This window comes from Perna viridis, chromosome 2 (assembly GCF_037379345.1).
Source record: "Perna viridis isolate PV_CMFRI_1.1 ecotype Kerala chromosome 2, ASM3737934v1, whole genome shotgun sequence".
Classification (NCBI taxonomy): domain Eukaryota; kingdom Metazoa; phylum Mollusca; class Bivalvia; order Mytilida; family Mytilidae; genus Perna; species Perna viridis.
Window position 1 is genome coordinate 25,244,663 of NC_142446.1, and position 18,804 is coordinate 25,263,466.

The 18,804-nt window shown below is 31.5% G+C and overlaps 1 protein-coding gene across 1 annotated transcript; it reads right to left on the bottom strand.

The window, feature by feature from the left end:
- Window positions 1-1,630: 1,630 nt before the first annotated feature.
- On the bottom strand, window positions 1,631-17,680 carry LOC148624212 (uncharacterized). The gene is made up of 8 exons (XM_088566737.1): window positions 17,606-17,680; window positions 14,707-14,855; window positions 13,217-13,300; window positions 9,448-9,527; window positions 7,157-7,180; window positions 5,977-6,285; window positions 3,219-3,260; window positions 1,631-1,828 (listed from the first exon to the last, which is right to left on the bottom strand). Exons 2-8 carry the CDS (start codon window positions 14,839-14,841, stop codon window positions 1,753-1,755), a joined length of 750 nt encoding a protein of 249 aa, XP_088422863.1. The 5' UTR covers window positions 14,842-14,855; window positions 17,606-17,680; the 3' UTR covers window positions 1,631-1,752.
- Between the last annotated feature and the right edge of the window lie 1,124 nt (window positions 17,681-18,804).

Genomic DNA, 18,804 nt, shown 5'->3' on the forward strand with positions numbered 1-18,804 from the left:
AACTTCATTTCAAATCCAAATTTGGTTATGTTAAGTGTTTTATTTAGATTACATGATTCTTTCTTGAAAAACAAATTTAGAAAGGTAAAACCTCCCTTTTTCGTAAAAAATAATTATTCAAATTTCAGTCCGTATAGCATTATAACTGAATAGTTACCTGAAAATTACAATGATATAAAAGACTTTTATTTGCAGTTTCAGGAACCGAAAGATTTTTTTAATTATCTTTAAAAAATGAAAAGGTTATGACTATTTAAAGTTGATGCCCCATGTCACTGTATCCATTTTTTGCCAACCAAAATCATATCACATGTAACTGGTGGCATCACAAAGATCTCTATGTAAATACGTTAACCCTTACTATACACCACATCCTTCTTTGTTTTATACTGAACCGTAAAAAGAATCTTTCTTTCTTCATAATAATTTTAAACTCATATGAAGACAACACCAAGAAATTTCTTCGGCTAGGCTTATCTCAAATACACTGTATATCTTAGCAAAATGTGATGCAGAAAAACATTAAAATGCCTAGAACTTCTAATTTAGTCCCAGTGACCTACTGAATATACAATGTACATATAAACATAAGTATACAAGCACCTACCTTTTAAATATATGCATACAATACAGTGCATTGCATTACTGATATGGTGGCTGTTGTTTAACCCAATAATCATGATAAATTCAGATTTAGATTCGCTTCTCCTTTCTTCTTTATATATGTATTCCAGTGCACTTGCAACTCTTTGTTTTGTGGTGATAGCTGTTTTCCAAGCATTAAATTTGTGTATTTCCAAAAGTCAGAAAACATAGTTCTTATCATGTCAGTAAAAATGTACATGCATGTGCCATTACATGTATTTACAAATGGCCAAAGGCAGTTCTAAACATTATGATTTTTTGAAAATGTTGACACATTTAAAGAAAAACTTCATGACAAATTTTATCATGAAATGTTTGTCAGCAAACAAGAAAAGTGGACAAAAATTTTCAGCCTGACAAGGTAAATGCAGAGATACCCCAAACTGAATGAAGTGAATACACAAATAAATAACTGTGTTAATTGTGAATATGAGATGTCAGCAATGATAGCAAAACTAGAGGAGTGTTAATGCTTACAAATGCTCTTCATCAACAACAGCTTATAACTGATGGTGTGATGCAAAATCTACAATTATAGAGAACGTCTCTGCAATATAAACACTTACATCAGCACACTCAACTAATCAGATATGAATATAAATAACAAACATGAAACTTTTTTGCTCTGTGTTTAAAGAATCTTTAAAAAGTGTAAAAATAGCAACAGAAGAATCCATTTCAACATGTTCAATTACAAACACCTAACTAAATCAACTAATATCAGATGTTTTCAAATTCATTGAACTGCGATAAAAGGAAATACATTGTAGCTGACACCGTGTATAACCCGTATTCCATATCAACATTCACGAGCACACAAACTATGCTGAGCGTTTAAATCAAACTCGTTTTACACGACATTAAATTTATTCCGATGATACATAGCGACAATAGATTTAAAATAGGTCAATGAATATCTACACTGAAAAGTTAAAAATGGTAAGTAAATTGTGAAAACCACGATTTTGTACAGAAAATGTCATGATAAATTGCGAATTAACATTTTAATATTTCAACTTCATATCCAATCCGTCTTTGAAATCACGATATTTCCGCTGTCTTTTCTTGAACTTTTCCCGACCGCATATCTTCCCCGCTACGACACAATCAGTATGGAGCCGGTACGCGGCTTCTAGGTGGCGACATACGAGTAGTTCCCGGCGGTGGTGGTGGAATAGGATAGCTGTACGTAAATAAAGATGAAAATATGTCAAACACCAAGAGGAAAACTCTCAATAGATAAAGAAAGACAAAAACAAAAAAAAAACAAATCAACTGAATTAAAAATGGATTAAGTCGTAACTTTCCAACACCACTGAAATTTCTTCTAAAGCAATAAATTCTTGTAAACCAAATGCCCCTAACAGATACATGTACCTCTAGACCTCCAGAGCAAACAGAGAAATTAGCTAAACAGCCTTCTTATCTGTTCATCTGCTAAAATATTTAAATACTCTTAGGTTTTAAAAGAAAAACAGCATATTTAATGTAGTTTAATCAAAATGGCACTTAATGACCATAGACTTTCAGAAGCAGTTTACAGCAAGGTCTCTACCTTGGCCATTTTATTTCACTACTGTAATCAATGATTTAGAACACCACTTAAATTGTTAAAATCCAAATACTGCCTTACACTGGTGAAAGGCAGCATAGTAATCAAAATAATATAATTTATAAATACATGTAACCTAATAATTCTAGGTTTTTATACAACATAGATTCCAAGAAATGATAAAAAAGTCAATTCCTCAATCAGAAAAAAAAATGCATTTGGTCAATAATTATATCCAATTTCATATTACTGACTGTAAAATAATTTAAATACATAACATTTGGAAACTTGATGAAACTGCTTTCATCTACCTTCCTTGACTTGAATACTGTTTGCCAAAGAAAAAGTAAAGGATGGTTAATGCAAAATGATTGCTATAATTTTTTACAATATACATTAATTTATTTTCTAACAAAGAATAGGAAATAATCAGTAGGACTAAAGTTTACAACATGCTTGTCCTAAGATATTTTTACATTGTTTTAAGTCACTGAAGCCAAACAATTGGAAAATACTGAAAAACAGAAAGAAGGTGAGGAAAAATCCTTTTATGCAGACAGACATTTTATTTGGTAAAAAAAAAAACAGTTACTGTATTTTTAAGTCATCATAAAAGATGTGAATATACAAATAGCAGTACCCAAAAACACGTCCTTTTAAAAAGGACTGTCGTTGTGTTTTAGCAATCAATATTTCTATCCTTTCAGTCGAAAAGCACAGAAATTCAGTATCAATATTCAGGGAAGACTATACAACAGGTAAGTAGAAGTTTGCAAAATCAGAAGTAAATATATAGTCAAATAAAGAATTGTTACAGTAAAATCCAGATTTGTATAGCAAAAATCTAAAAATCATTCCTGAAAACTATTACTACCTTGATGCCAGTTTATCTTCTAAGTAAATACTATCATTATATTACAGGAGAAAATTATAGAAATTACAAATACTTCCAACACAAGATTGTTTTTTAGATCTCAACAATAAAACAAGAACAAATAAATTAGAAGTAAAATAAACTTACTTTGTTCTTCTTTCATAGTAATGGTCGTAATATGGATCCCGACTGTAAAATAAAACAATATCAATTACATGAAGACATAGACACAGCTACATGTACCGGTATATGGTACTTATGTGCAAACAAAGGTTATCAACAACTTTTGGGAAATTTTCAACGACATTTTAATATAACTGGGAAAAACTGAAATAAAATTAAGAATTGATTTTATAATGTATTTGTTTATAAACTTTATACAGTAAGGATGTTTTACTGTTTCCATAATAAAACCAAACCTACTTTAGCTTTTACAGATTTAAAACTTTGCACAGCCTGAACTTATGTACATTTTAGTGTTTATTCTTTTTTGTCTAAACTTAATAACACATTTAAAAAACAACAAAACAATAACAACATTCATTCCTGAAAAAGACATGAAAATTAATTATTATTTTAAATTAAATAATAAATATATAATAATTATTATATATATAAATTATTTTTTTCAAATTGTCACAATTTCAGCCAAACGCAGATAAAATCATGATCTATACTTTCTTTTACTTTATTTTGAAGAGTTCCACAAGTCCATATCTGGTGTAAACAATGTTATGTATTAAAAAACAAATATCAACGGGTAATTTTCTGTAGAATTTTAAGCCGAACTAGATAAATTCAAGATTGGGGATGACTAAGAAATTTTGATCTGCAACAATTGGGAAAAAAAGAGGGTCAATGGATATTTCTCATAGGGAGTGTCTCTACTGGAGTAAATTCATGGTACACAAGAACAAGTGCTGACAATGTATATCAACAGAAACCAATAATAAATATCCAATCTATATAGATTAAACCCTAGTGAAGTTATACAAGCTAGGCAATTATGGACTGTTCTTTACAGAACTAGAATATTTAGAACTGAATGGATAATATCTTAATTTTTAATTTTTGCTGAAATGCATTATAAGTACTGTGTTGTAATTTTTGTGAAAAGCAAAAAGAGCTGTGTTATACCAGAAAGCAAAAAGCTTGAATTTTTTAATGCTTAAATTCTTAACTTGCATAACTGGAATTTTCATCATGCAAAATAACAAAATTATCAATAAAATGATTTTATTCTTAGTTTAATTTTAGATTCTTTTGATATCAATGTGACCTTTAAAAATGGGATAAAAAATCTAAATACAAAGTACTTGAGCACACCAAATACTTCAAAATATTCAATGTTTTAGATAAATACAAAAAATGTTTATTTGATACCTTAAATAAGTCCCAAATTGAAAACCAGGCCCAAAATTAATAAAGAGCTCTGTGGAGTACAACATGGTTGAACTCTGCAAACTAGGGGCAAGTGTGGACACAAAATTAGTTTTTGACACAATTAAGCATAGGGGCTTACAATTCATTATGGACATGATATAGCACAAAATTTTTAATTCAATAAAAATGTTCAAAATCAGAACAACAATTATAAAGCCGATTATTTGGGGTATGGCTTCTTTGATCCCTTGTAACTCAAAAAATGTAATAGACATCTGAAATCTGATAGAAAAGTTCAGGCAGGGGTTTTCATAAGGAACCATTAAAAAATCGAAATCAGACCAAAAATAAACAAGTTATTGTCTAGACATCAGGAAAATGTATGTTTCTGCCCCCTTATTTCTGAAAAGTTCATGTCTTTACCTGCAAAATCAATTCAAGTCTGACCAAAGAGGTATAGAATATATTGAAACAATATAATAGACATTCCTGTGCTTTTACCAGTTCATTTCTATCAAATGCCTGTTTTTGGCCCCTTTGGACCTTAATTCTATAACAGTTGATCCAAAAAAAATCAACACCAACTTTCCTTTTTGGCTTTTAAACCTTGCTTTAAACTTTATAAAGACCAATTAACTAATTCTCAAGTTATCACACAAAAACTAAGTGTGTAGGATAACAACAAAACAACACTAATATATGACTGCAAATTTTTAGTGTCTGTATAAAAAGTTGATTTCTTGGGGCATGCTTATCCTGTAAAAAATTTTTCAAAATGATTTCAAAAGGAACAGATTAGTATACAAATCATAAAAACAGATCAACAATAAAATTTTCCAATCAATACTAATGATAACACCCATTTTCCCTCTAATTTCCAAAATTGGTAGGACAAAAACCTCCAAGAACTATTTTTAAAATATTGAATATGCTTAACTCAAGTTATCGTAAATAACCTTAAGAAAACAGACCCCAACATGGTGAAAACATTATACAACGGAACTAGAAAGCACTATCCATGGTATATATCTCATCTCTTTTACATTATCTACCCACATGCTAAATATCAAAAGAATACATCAAAAGACAAAAAAGTTACAGCCTGGAAACAAGTTTGTCATAAAAAAACCCAGAATTTTGACTTGAGGTCAAAGTTCAAGGTCATAGGCCACTAACCATGGTACACAACATATTTTCTTTATGTTATCTACCCACATGCCAAATATCAAAAGCATACATCAAAAGACAAAAAAGTTAAAGCCCAACACATTTTATAAGGGACGGAGTGATCAATATAGGGCGACCGGGGCAAAAATAAAATTTTTTGCATTTGATTAAAGTCTAAATATGTACTTAGATTCAGCATATTGAAGAATGATGAATGAAAGAAGTCAAATCTGCAAATTAAAGCACACAATCACACAAAACCAAATACCATACCATTACATATCTACAACTGCAATGGTTTTGTGCTTGCATGAAAACTTCTTTTTGATTTAAAATGAAAAAATGTATCTTCTACCTTGCTGTTGTGGGTGGTACTGAAGATGATGCAGGTGGTGGTGGTGACCTTCGCCCAGCTGCTCCATAGTATTCTGGTGGAGGTCGAGCATATGGGTCTCGCTCCCTCATAAATGGATCACGTGGTAAAGGTGGTGGCAATGGCCGTCTTTCATACGGATCTGGATAGGGTCTGTATCTATCAAATCTATCCATTGGTGGGGGTGGTAGGTATCTGTCTCTGTAGTAATCATAAGGGTCTCTAGGGTAGGGATCTCTTGGATACATGTCCCTAGGTGGGGCTCCCTTTGGTCCTCGGCCAGTAGTAACACTGGAATAAATCGATTTAATTAAATTAATAGATATTCATACAATAAGAGAGACATCTTTACCAGCCTCGACAATAACGTTTTTTTTAACCTATCCAATAGGACAGGTAGGTACCAAAATTTATATGTACAAATGAAAATGGAACTAGTCCAAAAAAAATTCAACTTTGATTGAATAGATTAAATAATAAATTAAAACAAAACTTTATGTCTTCAACATCCTTGTCAAAATTTGTGGAACCCATGCTGATGTTTGTAACATGTCACATTAAGTCTGCCATTGTTTATACTACATCTCAATGTTATCATTATAATGTCAACAATCAAATCCCGGCCTACCAAGTGCACCACTGATTTAGATGAAACTGGTTTACAATTATTTATATTTTCGTACTATATGTATGTACTTTGTTGTATCTGACAAAGAATAGTAGTTTTGAATTATTGGTTACAAGTAATAAATGACAAATTTATTAGTTATTTCAATTCTTATTGTTTACTTCTTAGTTTGATAGTAACTGTTGCAATATCATAAAAGATTGATTCAATCTTCAAGTACAAAATAATTTTACTTGTCCCATTGGGCAAGCTTCATTTGAATTTTACTAGTCAAGACAGTTTTTTTTATTCTGTTATCAGCCAATCAGAAAAGCTTTATTGTTGAACCTGCTTTAACATATTTCATATGAAAATCATTTGTTCATGAAGATCTCAATTCACACTATCAAGACCTTTGTTAACTTCAGGTATTTATGTTTCTAACAATAGACTCGTGTAAATTCAGTAAAATCATTTAAAACTGAACATAAGCAACAAATTTGAAAGGAAAATATCTAAATTATGGTAATAGCACAAAATTAAAGAAATACTTACGGTCCTTTGGGACAATCTTTTGACCTACAATGTTAAACACCAAATTTAAAATTCTTTAAATTTCACTCATAACAATGAGTTAAAAACTTCTGCTGGCATATATTATTGCAATCTTGATATATATATCAATACTCATTAATACATGTAATACATTTGTATTAATAAATAAAATCGAAGTCTAGAATAAAGATAATATGGTCATAATTACATCTGAAATGCAGGGGTTGGGAAGGCAAGGGGCCATGGGCTATTTGCCATTTCTGTCTTCTAAAAGAAAACTATATGGTTTCTTAACAAATGGCCCCTGAAGATTGTAAATATCTTTGACAGCTCTTGAAAATGGCTCATTCTCAAAATTTCATTCCCAACCACTGGAAACGTGGTAGTTAAAATAATTACTGTTCAATGATTCAAGAACTCAATGAAAAGTTATTTTTCCCCTCCAACCATGGAAGTTGAATACCATGATAGCAAATGGAACAACAGCATATAACTTAAGTGTCAGTCTCTGTAAGAATCAGGCAGTGGGTGAAACATGGTATGAAAAAATAACCATTTTGAAAGTTTAATTAGACTATATGCACCATCAAAATGAAGGGGAAAAAAATAAGGTTTTCCATACCACTTTGGCAAACTGAGTTATAATTTCATTGAAACGCACTAAAATTGAACATATCAAGGGCAGTTAACTCTGTCATTCTAACATTCTATTGAATAATTTTTGAGCAAATCCAGTGATGCAGAGATCAAATAAATGGTCTTTTCAAATAGAAAAAGCATCCTTGAGTAAAAATATATAGACTCATAATCGAATATTATACTGAAAACACTATCAAACATTAATAAAAATTGTTAATAAAGACAAGATATTTTATAACTTAAGGTTATACACAATGTACTACCTGCATAAAGTATATGTATGGTCATATACAAAATCAATGAAAGTTCATGAAGAATTAAGTCTATTACATATGACTGAAGTCTTAAGGGTACATGTAGCACTAGTCTTGTCACTTGGCTTTTTAAACTATCAAGATCTAAACCTGAGATCAAATTATCATTGGGAAACATACATGTTGATGTTTATGAAGAAAAAATGAAAAATGTATCAAAAGCAAATCTTTTTTTAAATTTTAATTGATATAATTCTTATATGAGGTGTATATAAGCAATAGGTTTTGCATTACTTGTCAGGGCTTCTGGTAGTGTTTCTTGAACTGTTTTATATTTGGATAAACAGTGCTGACATTTTTGTAATTCTATGAACGCTTGTTTTAGGACCCTTTTTGGCACCTAATTCTCTAACAGTTGGGGCTATCACCCCCAAAATCAATACCAACCTTCCTTTCATGGTTTGTAACCTTTTTATCAAATTTTTAAAAGGTCAACCAAAAACAACACACCATACCAATATATGACAAAAAATTTGCAGTTGTATAAAACTGGAATAAGTTACTCACAAACTCATCAAGTTTAACTTGTACAGTGTTCATTCCAAACTCCACCTTTGTGCTATAATTTTATGTTTTAAGCACAAAAAGTGATGCATGTGGGCCCTACAGGAGCTATTCTATCGATTCCCCAATAAATAACAGATGAGCTGACTGACTGAAAACACATAGACATGGATGGCCAATCAGAAGAATTTTGAGTACAATAGAAAACTGAATATCCGAAGACCTGGGGATGGGTGGATATGATCCTGATAAGAGCAGAAAGATTCTAAGAGGAGCTGCAACAGCAAAATGATCGACAATTTGAATCAGTAAGATGCCTTATTACAGTATCTGTCCAAATAAAATTCAGACACTGCCAACTGTAAAGTGATTCATGGTGTAGAAAAACCCACCGAACAATGATGCTTTTTCATTCTGTTTATGGTATATATTCACATAACAATTTTTATTTCTGTATTCAGATCTGCACTTTTGAGAAAATCCTACCTTTATTTCCCTTGAATCACCTCCAGTCTGATTTTTATAAAGACTGATACTTAAATAAACAACATCTACTTGTTTTTTTTTTTTTTATTCCTTTGAGGTGGACATGACTACAAAGTGTATACAAACCTGAGGTTAACTTATTCATTGGTTGAATCTAAAATGACCCCCTATTATACTGTCATTTTTGCCTTCTTTTTCCTAAAATGACCCTGTATTACTGTCAGTGATCCCCTTTTGCAATTTTCTTGAATGAACACTGCTTTTACACTGTATGTAAGTGACTTGTCCAGTTTGTACACAAATAAATTCCTTTAAATACAGATTTACTCTAACAATATCTTTACTTACCAATGGCCTTCTTTTCCACATCTATAACATTCTCCTTTCCCACCCATACCTGGCTTCTGGCGTACTTTACTGTGCGACAACTGTTAAAAATGACAAAGTTCTTATTACATACACATTCAGGTACAGAAAAATGCATCTATTTGTTTAGTCTAGTGCATACATTGTTGATATATGTCTTCAGTTTTCCTAGTACATATCTATAAAGTTTGTCATGCAAGTAGAAATGACAGACTTGTCCTTATGAACAATTATACAGAAAAAACAAAAAACAAAAAAAACAAGAAATCTTCGGACAATTTCATTTCTCTATGGTCTAAACTATGGGTTAACTTGCAATATTTATCATACACATCTGTGCATAATTTGTACTATTTATCATACACATCTGAACAAATTTTGTACAATTCATCATACACATCTGTACATACATGTAATTTGTACTATAAATCATACATAATGTACATATATATAATTTGTACTATTTATCATACATTTCTGTACATAATTTGTACATATATCCAGTATTTTTATTATCTAGAGCACACAGGTCATAGGATTTGACATTACTAAGCTATTAGAGACTTGCAGTTTTTGAAATACAACTTAACTTCAACACAAAGAGACATTAAATAAGGCTTGTCATAAAGATAATTTAATCAACTGAAAGTTTTTTCTACATTCTCTATAAAACAGTTTTCAAGGGAAAATCATCAATCATCATATTTATATTGATATCTTTGTTTGAGTAAACAAGGTGTGCTTATCAGTCGTTTTGGGATTTTGAATTAGCTTACAGAAAAAGTGAGTACTCTTTCAAGGTAGATACAGCTTGTTGTCTTTTGTCTTATTGGTTAAAGTGTTTGTATTCTGTGTCGATTTCAAGAGTTACATGTATATCTGAATTCAACAGACTTTTATAGTTTGTTTCATTTCCGACCAATGTCACGGGTTAGGGGAAGGGTTGAGCACTAACAAACATGTTTAACCTCGCCACATACTTTATGTGCCAGTCCCAAGCCAGGATCCTGTAGTCCAGTGGTTGTTGTTTTTGTTGTTTCTTATTATTGGTTTTATGTTTTTTTTTCAATAAATAAGGTCGATTTTGGTCTTTTAAATTGAATAATTTCACTTCATTTATTTTGGGGCCTTTTACAGTTAGCTTTATGATAAGAGTTTTGCCCATCATTGAAGACTGTATGGTAACCTGTAGAAGTTAAATACTTTGTTGCTTAGCTTTTGGTGGATGACTGTCTCATTGGCAATCATATCACATCTCCCTTTTTTATAATTTTACCGGTTCATGGCTTACATGTACTTCTGTAAGAAGTAATAGTACAGTTTTCACCATAGGTAAACTTTTTGATGACATTGTCGTAAAGATCAGCAACTGAAAGCTCCTTTCTGTGTTAGAAATTGACTAAATCCACAAATAAAAGGCTTTGCAGGGAGCAGTGTGATACAACTGCTAAAGTTCAACAATGAACGGGACAAGTATGGATACACTATTCAAGCTTGGTACAGATTTGAAGTTTGATTGTGATTTGACATTTGCAACAGGATAAGAATTTGAATATGAATCGAGGTGATCTCTTTTGGCCCCTAATTCTGAAATGGTAATAATCACATCATCTAACATCTATCCTAACCTACCTTTGAGGTAAGGCTCTTTGTGGTACAATTTCAAAAGAGGTACATTCTTTTTACTCAATTTATTATATAGTCATCATGAAAATGCTTGTTTCTGGTCTTAAATTCCTACTATGGAAGTGTTCTCCCTAAGATTTACAGATAGCATCCCGGTAACTCCTTTATTTCAAGATACCATCTTCCATCAAAAAATTATAACATTACATTTGAATTGGACCCTATAGGAAGTTCTTTTCGAATAGCATCCTTGTAAAATAATATAGCATCATAGCAATATGATGCTATATGGCCCAGGGATGATCTACAGTATAAAGTAAATCCAAGCCTTCCTTTGGTGGAATGACATCTTGTGATATAAAACAGAGATCCATTTACTTTAAAGTCAAATTGTTGCCTGGACTACTGGAAAATGCTTGTTTCTTGTCCCTTCAAAGCCCTAACTCTTCTTAGGAGTAGTTCAAATCTAAATCAACAAAATCAAACCAGAATATTGTGGAACAATATCATAAAGATTTATATGACTTTACTGGAGTTATTTAGTTAAATTCTATGAAATGCGTGTTTTTCCCTCCTAATTTTCCATGCTCCCAGTTTTTAGTGGGGTCAGAGTTGCTCACACATTTTTGTTACTTTGTATGTATTATTTTGGTTATTTTATGTTCTTTGTTGTGTGTGTCTGTTTTTCCGTGTACTTTGTCCCTAGATAAAATTCTTTTGATTTCTGCTAGAATCTTGAATCCATTGATTAATCTTCCAAACACAGTTGGCAGTTGGGCCATAACCACTCCCCCCCAAAAAAAAAAAATCAATAAAAATATTTCTTTTGTGGTTTGAAATCTTGTTGTAAAATTTTATAAAGATAAACCACATAATATTTAAGACAATGACAGCACTGCATCACAAAACAACTACAACTTTTATTAATTTTGTACAAAATTAGGTTTGCAGGTGGTTTTTAAATTTGAACATATGGGTTCCAAGTTTCAACTAAGTGTATTGTCAAAAAATTGTCTTGTAATGTTACAAGCATGGACAATGAAAGATGGAGTATAGTCCCTATCTTTGATGTGTATGGAAATGAGAGGGTGACTTCACTTTGATTTTTGTGTCGTCTGAAGGCGAAGTGAGGGACACATGGGTAATTATTTTACCCCAATTGTCCAGTAGCATTAGCCCTGGTCTTGCTTAATTATTATAATTAATGATTTGAATTAAAAATAGGATTTTTTTTCAGTAAATTCATCTTCTATGTGTGTAATGAACGATATAATGCTGTGCATTGGTTTATATTTGTTGGTTTCCAACTAACATGGTTTTTATAGGCAGTGTTGAACCAAAAATTTAACATACCAACATACTATAATTTCCATGGATGAACTTAACAGATAATTAAATATCACTAAGAAGAAAATAAAATTTTAGTGTTTTCCAGCCTGGACATTTTGTGAAATAAATAAGAGAACTAAAATCTTGGATTATAAACTTTTGTAAACCTCAAGTATATATATGCAGACCCATCGAAATTTTTTTAAGCACATCTGACATTCGGTCAGACACAAGGTGATGACTTGTCTGACCGAACGACAATTTGTCTGACCGAAAAAACTCTGAACAATTTATCGACATGCTAACATTATAATGACCACATGTTTCACATGTAAACGAGTAGCGAGACAACGGAAGGGACGATATATCAAAGGACGACATGACGTGTAGCGAATGAACCAGAAGTTACATATTATTGTTTACAATCAAATTGATTGACTATCTCGCTAGACTGTAGACTAATTCACGTAATTATTAAAAGGTTCTAGTTTTATTATTCACAAAAACCACTTCAGTTTTGAGAAAATCTTCTTTAACGTAAGAAAAAAACATCGGACACCCGGGCCGACAAGCAACATGTATTTACCGGACCCGGGACAATTTTACCGGACAGCTCCGACGGTCCGGCAGGTTTCGATGGGTCTGTATATGTAGTGAAAATAATATCTTTAATTCCTTAAACTGTATATGGTCAATTTCAGTCACGCAGTGAACTTAAATAAATCAAGAAAAAAGAAATACTATGTCAGAAGAAACATTTTTCAAAAAAAGTTGCATATTTCATTCAGGTACATACCTCTATTTTTAATTTCGAACCTTCAAAGTCTGTACCATCTAAGTTAGCTTGAGCCATTTTAGCTTCCTCTGGATGTTCAAAATGCTGAAAATGAAAAAGAAACAAAATACTACACCCAACATACATTTGTAAACTGCTGAATCTGCTCTACAATTGGGTTGTTAGTCTCATTCTCAATTTATTTTAGGTCTAGTATATCTACTGTTGAAAACATGACTCATTCCTATTTAGTTTGCTAACTTCAGGTACATGTACATCAATATGTAGTTACCAGTAGTCAAATTTTGTTAAGGCGAAGTCAAATGGATCAGGCAAAAATGTTCCAGTTATCCAAGGTTCAAGTCATCCTAGGTTGTGTATAACCTGGGAATGATTATGATATGTCTAGCACATTACTTCACTGACCAGAGTACTTCTGATGTTTTCTGCTTTGTATCAGAAGACAATATTGGTCTGTTGTACATCAATTAGGTTTTAAATGCTGAGTAACATCAACAGGAAAAATTCTGGTTTATCATTTTTTTTTATCCAAATGATTTCATACATAACATATTGCTTTGAAAATTTCAAAATCAAGAGTATCATCAGACCACATTTTTCATTACTATGATAAAATTTCAAATTCAGTGGCAAAATGGATGTAGTCGTTGAATTACTCAAATGCTGTTGTCTGGTTTGACGTGTAGTTATAAATGTAAATGTTCAGATATCATTTCAACAGATAAAATCAGTAATTTTGTTATGATCATCAAAATATCTAATATCAATGTTATTGTAAATTTTAATGTGTGATTAAATCAAATTCTTTTCACAATTAAAGACATAAGGTAAGGTGTCAACTAGTGATAACATAAGCCTTGCTAAACTTGTATAAACAAACTTTGGTCATGGCTTGTAACAAAACAATCAGTGTTATCACTGATTAGTTTACTTTGAGACATCAGATTTAATTAACCTTGAAGACTGATTTAAAAACTTTGGTTATGTGAGATTCGATTGTATTTTCTATTTTGTCTCATTGCCAATCTTATTATAGTGTAGCATGGACATGAAAATGTAATTAAGCCTTGTATTATACACACAAGGTTTTCATTGATATGGTGGTATTCCTTATTCCATAAACATTTACATCTTATGCTTTTAAATCAAAAAGTTAGGGACACACTTTAATGAATACAGAGAGCAACAAGACAACACTTACAAGCCTTAAACATTCATTTACATGTATCTAGAGAGTATTTCCATGAAAATATGAGTCTCACCTCAAAGAAATGTACCAGTTTTTTTGTTTAACAGATTAAAAACAATCTTCAGGAATGAAAAACATTCAATTTTAACAGATTCATTCATTAAATGATTAATAAGTAACCTCATTTAAACTTGCAATTTTATACAATAGGAACTTCATGAAACATCATGTGTTATTTTCCAAATAGTAATATGATCTAAGACATAAGAATCGTAATAATTTTTAAATAGAATAAACTTACTACAAAAGCATAATTTCTAACAATATCACATTCTACTACTTTTCCATACTGTTCAAACATTTTCTGTAACTCTACTCTTCGACATGTTTCTGGTAAGTTTCCTATGTACAACTTTGTTGATACTTGAGGCGGCATTACTATGCTTTTATCTGAATTCCAGAAAAAATAACAAATATACAAAAGATAAACACAGAATTCTGTATTAAGCAATCTGAATAAGTACAATGGCCAAGATCCTCCATGGAGGAAAATTTTATGGCACAATTTTTGCTGATGCGAATGCAATCAATATACATGTATAACAATTTTCCAATTTAATGTTTTTGGATTTTGTAAGAATATGACATTTATTTCATCAGTGCTTTCAAGTCATTATAATGAACCTAGAACATTTAAACAGTGTTCTCCCCAGGCCATTATCACCTTGTAATTTGCAGCTTTGATTCTTAGCACTGTCAGTAACTAATTTTAGTTAGAATGCACTATGCACAATGTGCTATAATTTTGGAGGAAGGCCAAAAGAGCTGTGCCATGCCAGTAAGCACTGTGCTATTTAAAAATTATGTGGAGAACACTGTTGAAGTGCAAAAAATACATTTGGAGTGAATAACCAAAATATGATCACGAGTGCCGAAGAACGCCTAGACTTACCGAGTGTGCAGAACTTGTTTGGTGCACACCATAAATCTTACTGAGTTCTTGGTATGAGTGATCATATTTTGGTAATTCACAATAACCAACTGATTACAGTCTTTCTGAAGGTTTGTCCGACTGTTGGATATCACTGGTAAAAAATGTGACAAGACCAGTAAAAAAATCTGGAATACCAGACCTGAAGTCCGGAAAATTTCTGATATTAGTCATTCTTGATTCAAATCAAATTAGACGGTAAAATTTGGTTTAAAAAGGGTTTAAAAGAGATGCTACATGTACATGTAGCTGTCCATGGGCAAGTTAAATTTGCCTGTAGTTTACTTTCTTTTGGACTGAAATTGTTCCGATTTATAAAGAACAGATCCTGAATTCTTTTTTACGAAAGTTTCACAAACAACATGACTTTTTCATGAACCTTATACTGGCACTTGTAATAAAGCATTATTATAATATGAACTTGTTAAAGGAATTCAGCAACCCGGATTCGTATTTTCACGTTTTATTATCAAAAAGGTTGCATTTAGTTCATGCATGGTAAGTACGAACAAATAATTGTCTTTTTGGAAATATTTGAACAATATTCTACCTGAGTACTTCCATTTGCATGCTTTTCTGGGAATTTTTTTCTACTCTGGAATCAGTGACAGAATATGAAGGCACTGGTACCGGAAACAACTTATATTTTATAATAAAAGTATATTTGGTGGGAAAATTCAAATAATTTGAAATGAACTGGAAGACAAATAAACTGAGAGTGTATATTTAATTTGTTCATGCATTAAATGAAATGAAAATATACCATAATGTATCAGAACTTATTTGTATTCAAAACACAAACAAAAGCAATACCCTTAAGAATAACATAGATTTTGAGTAACAACTTCCCCATGGAAAGCAGAACTAACAAAACAATCCTAAAACAATGCTAGAAGTTGTTTGGCTTTGAGTGTTTATTCAATTTGTTCATGTATTAAATGAAATAAAAAAAAAATACCATTATGTATCAAAACTATGGTTCACTTCACCTCTTAATACAAGGACTTGACTCTTATTTGTATTCATACCACAAACAAAAGCACTAACCTTATTAATATCAGGGAAAGTTACTAGACTGATTGGGAAATAGACCTGACAAAACAATCCTAAAACACTGAGTTCCTCCAATATTTCTGAACCCCAATACCATGCAATTTCAGATGTGTCTCAAATATTTATGGAGGTCCAGAAATATTTGTCAATGTCAACTGAAAATCGAATGGTCCAGAAATAGGGTATGGTCTAAAATGTGTAACCTGTACCAACTTTTCCTCATATCCATATACTATTTTGTCAATTTCTTCATGATATTTCCAGCTGAAATTTGGTACATATTTACAAAATGATATGATGGTCAGACTAGATTTAATGATTTTTAAAATGACTGTCGAAAAAAATGATTTTATTAGATTTTCTCTTTCCAAGAGGTCTAAAATGTGCAACCCGAAATTCCTGTACCCTAAATAAAAGTCTGGTATTTTTGTTACCTGTACAATTTTAATGCATATTTGACATTAGAATATCATGATATTATTAAAATTTTCATTGACGATAAATTAAAATCCCATCAGACTCTGTTCATGATACTTTGTTTTTCATTCTGGATAAAATCGTATCCATTCTTTGCTGGTATGGGGATTGGCGCCAGGTACGCTACCGAAGTCAAATTAAATCAATTCATTTTTAAAACAATATAAAATCTTTCAAAACCTTATCAAAGGTCTTGAAGTGAAGTTTTTACGGTCACACATCATAGACCTTTTGACTTCAGAAAACCGATCAAACAAGAAATATACATCATTTTCTTGATTAGAAAGGAATTGAAACAGACTTTTCCACATCTCATGCTATTTTCAATTCTTAACACGCCGTGAGAATGAACATTTTAACTGAACATTTTTCGGGTACGAGGAAAAGTTGGAACGCGTTACACATTTTAGATCCTACACAGAAATAGTTAAGGACATGCAAAAAAAAGATCGTTATTTAAGGAGGCCATGAAATATAACTGAGGAGGTCCAAAAATCGAACTACGAAGCCAGTGGAGGTTCTGAAATCAGACCCAGAAAAAAAATAATGGTTCTTAAATTTGATAATTTTGACTAATTCAGCGCCTGATATGGGCGCATTGATTTGTATGAATAGTAATCTTCAATAATAATCTTTACGACTGAGTAAAAAAGCTTTCTAGGACTTAAATTTTCATTACTTCTTTGAAGCCTTTGTTGAATTATCTCCCACGCTCCGTCCTCCAACTCTCCTTACAAGTGCGCAAGCGTCTATAAAATGGTTAATTCGACCCAAGTGCACCTCGTCTTACACATAGGCTCCGTAGTCTAAATTAAGTGTACTAGTAATATACGAACTATGCGATGATTTTATAAAATAAGTTATTTTGTATGCTCCTTCAATTTAGGTAGATAAAAACAAAATACAAAACAAAACCGTTGAAAATAAAAACAAAAACTAACAAAAACAAAAACAAAAAAACACGCGTCTACAGACAAATGATTTTGAACTTTTAAATACAACAGAAGTTAAATCATATAACTGTAATAAAATTTTAAATAAATTCACCAGAAAGTATACATACAGGGCTCAGTACCAGGCCACTATATAAATATACAGACCGAAGCAATGCAAACCAGATATATGCAAGCTATTCCTGCGATAAGTCGCAATTGTGAACATTTCCAGCGAACATTTCACCCGTCTAAACACTCGATTTGATATGGCGTTTTCGGATGAGACGCGACCTGTTGAAAATGCATCCACCATTTCTTAGTGTTTAAGTTCATCAAGAAGTATACACACCTAGAGATATGGTGACACCAAATGGTGGATTTATCTTTTTTTAACAATGTCGAGTTTGGAAGGCTCATTTCATTGTACTAGTATTTCTTTTGAATTCGATTTTCTATTGATACAGTGCTTTTTTTATATATTTTCTTCCCAAATCGTTCATCTGAACAAAATGCAATGAACTATCAGCTTATTTACATATTATAAGAGGTTATATCACAAAAAAATCTTACTAATAAAGACTAAAATTTGAAAGCTTAAAAATAACAACCTGCTGGTGAACTGTCATATTTTGCTCTTTAACATTTGATTTATATTTGATGTTCTTGTCTACGTGTTCCGTCTTGTTTATGGTGTACCAAGAGATCAAATGCATTTTTCATTTGTATATGCTACAAAATATTGTAATATATGCTAAGAAAATATAGCATATTATGTAGCATATTTGTATGTGTAACTCGGTTTTGTTTTATTTACGTGCTCAGAGGTTCATTACAAAGGTTACAGACCACCAATTCAATCAATGAGCATTTGGAACGTAGGCAAAAATAGTCCTACGCAGAAATTACCCCTGTTCCTCATAGTGCTGTGAAAAAAGTTCTCATC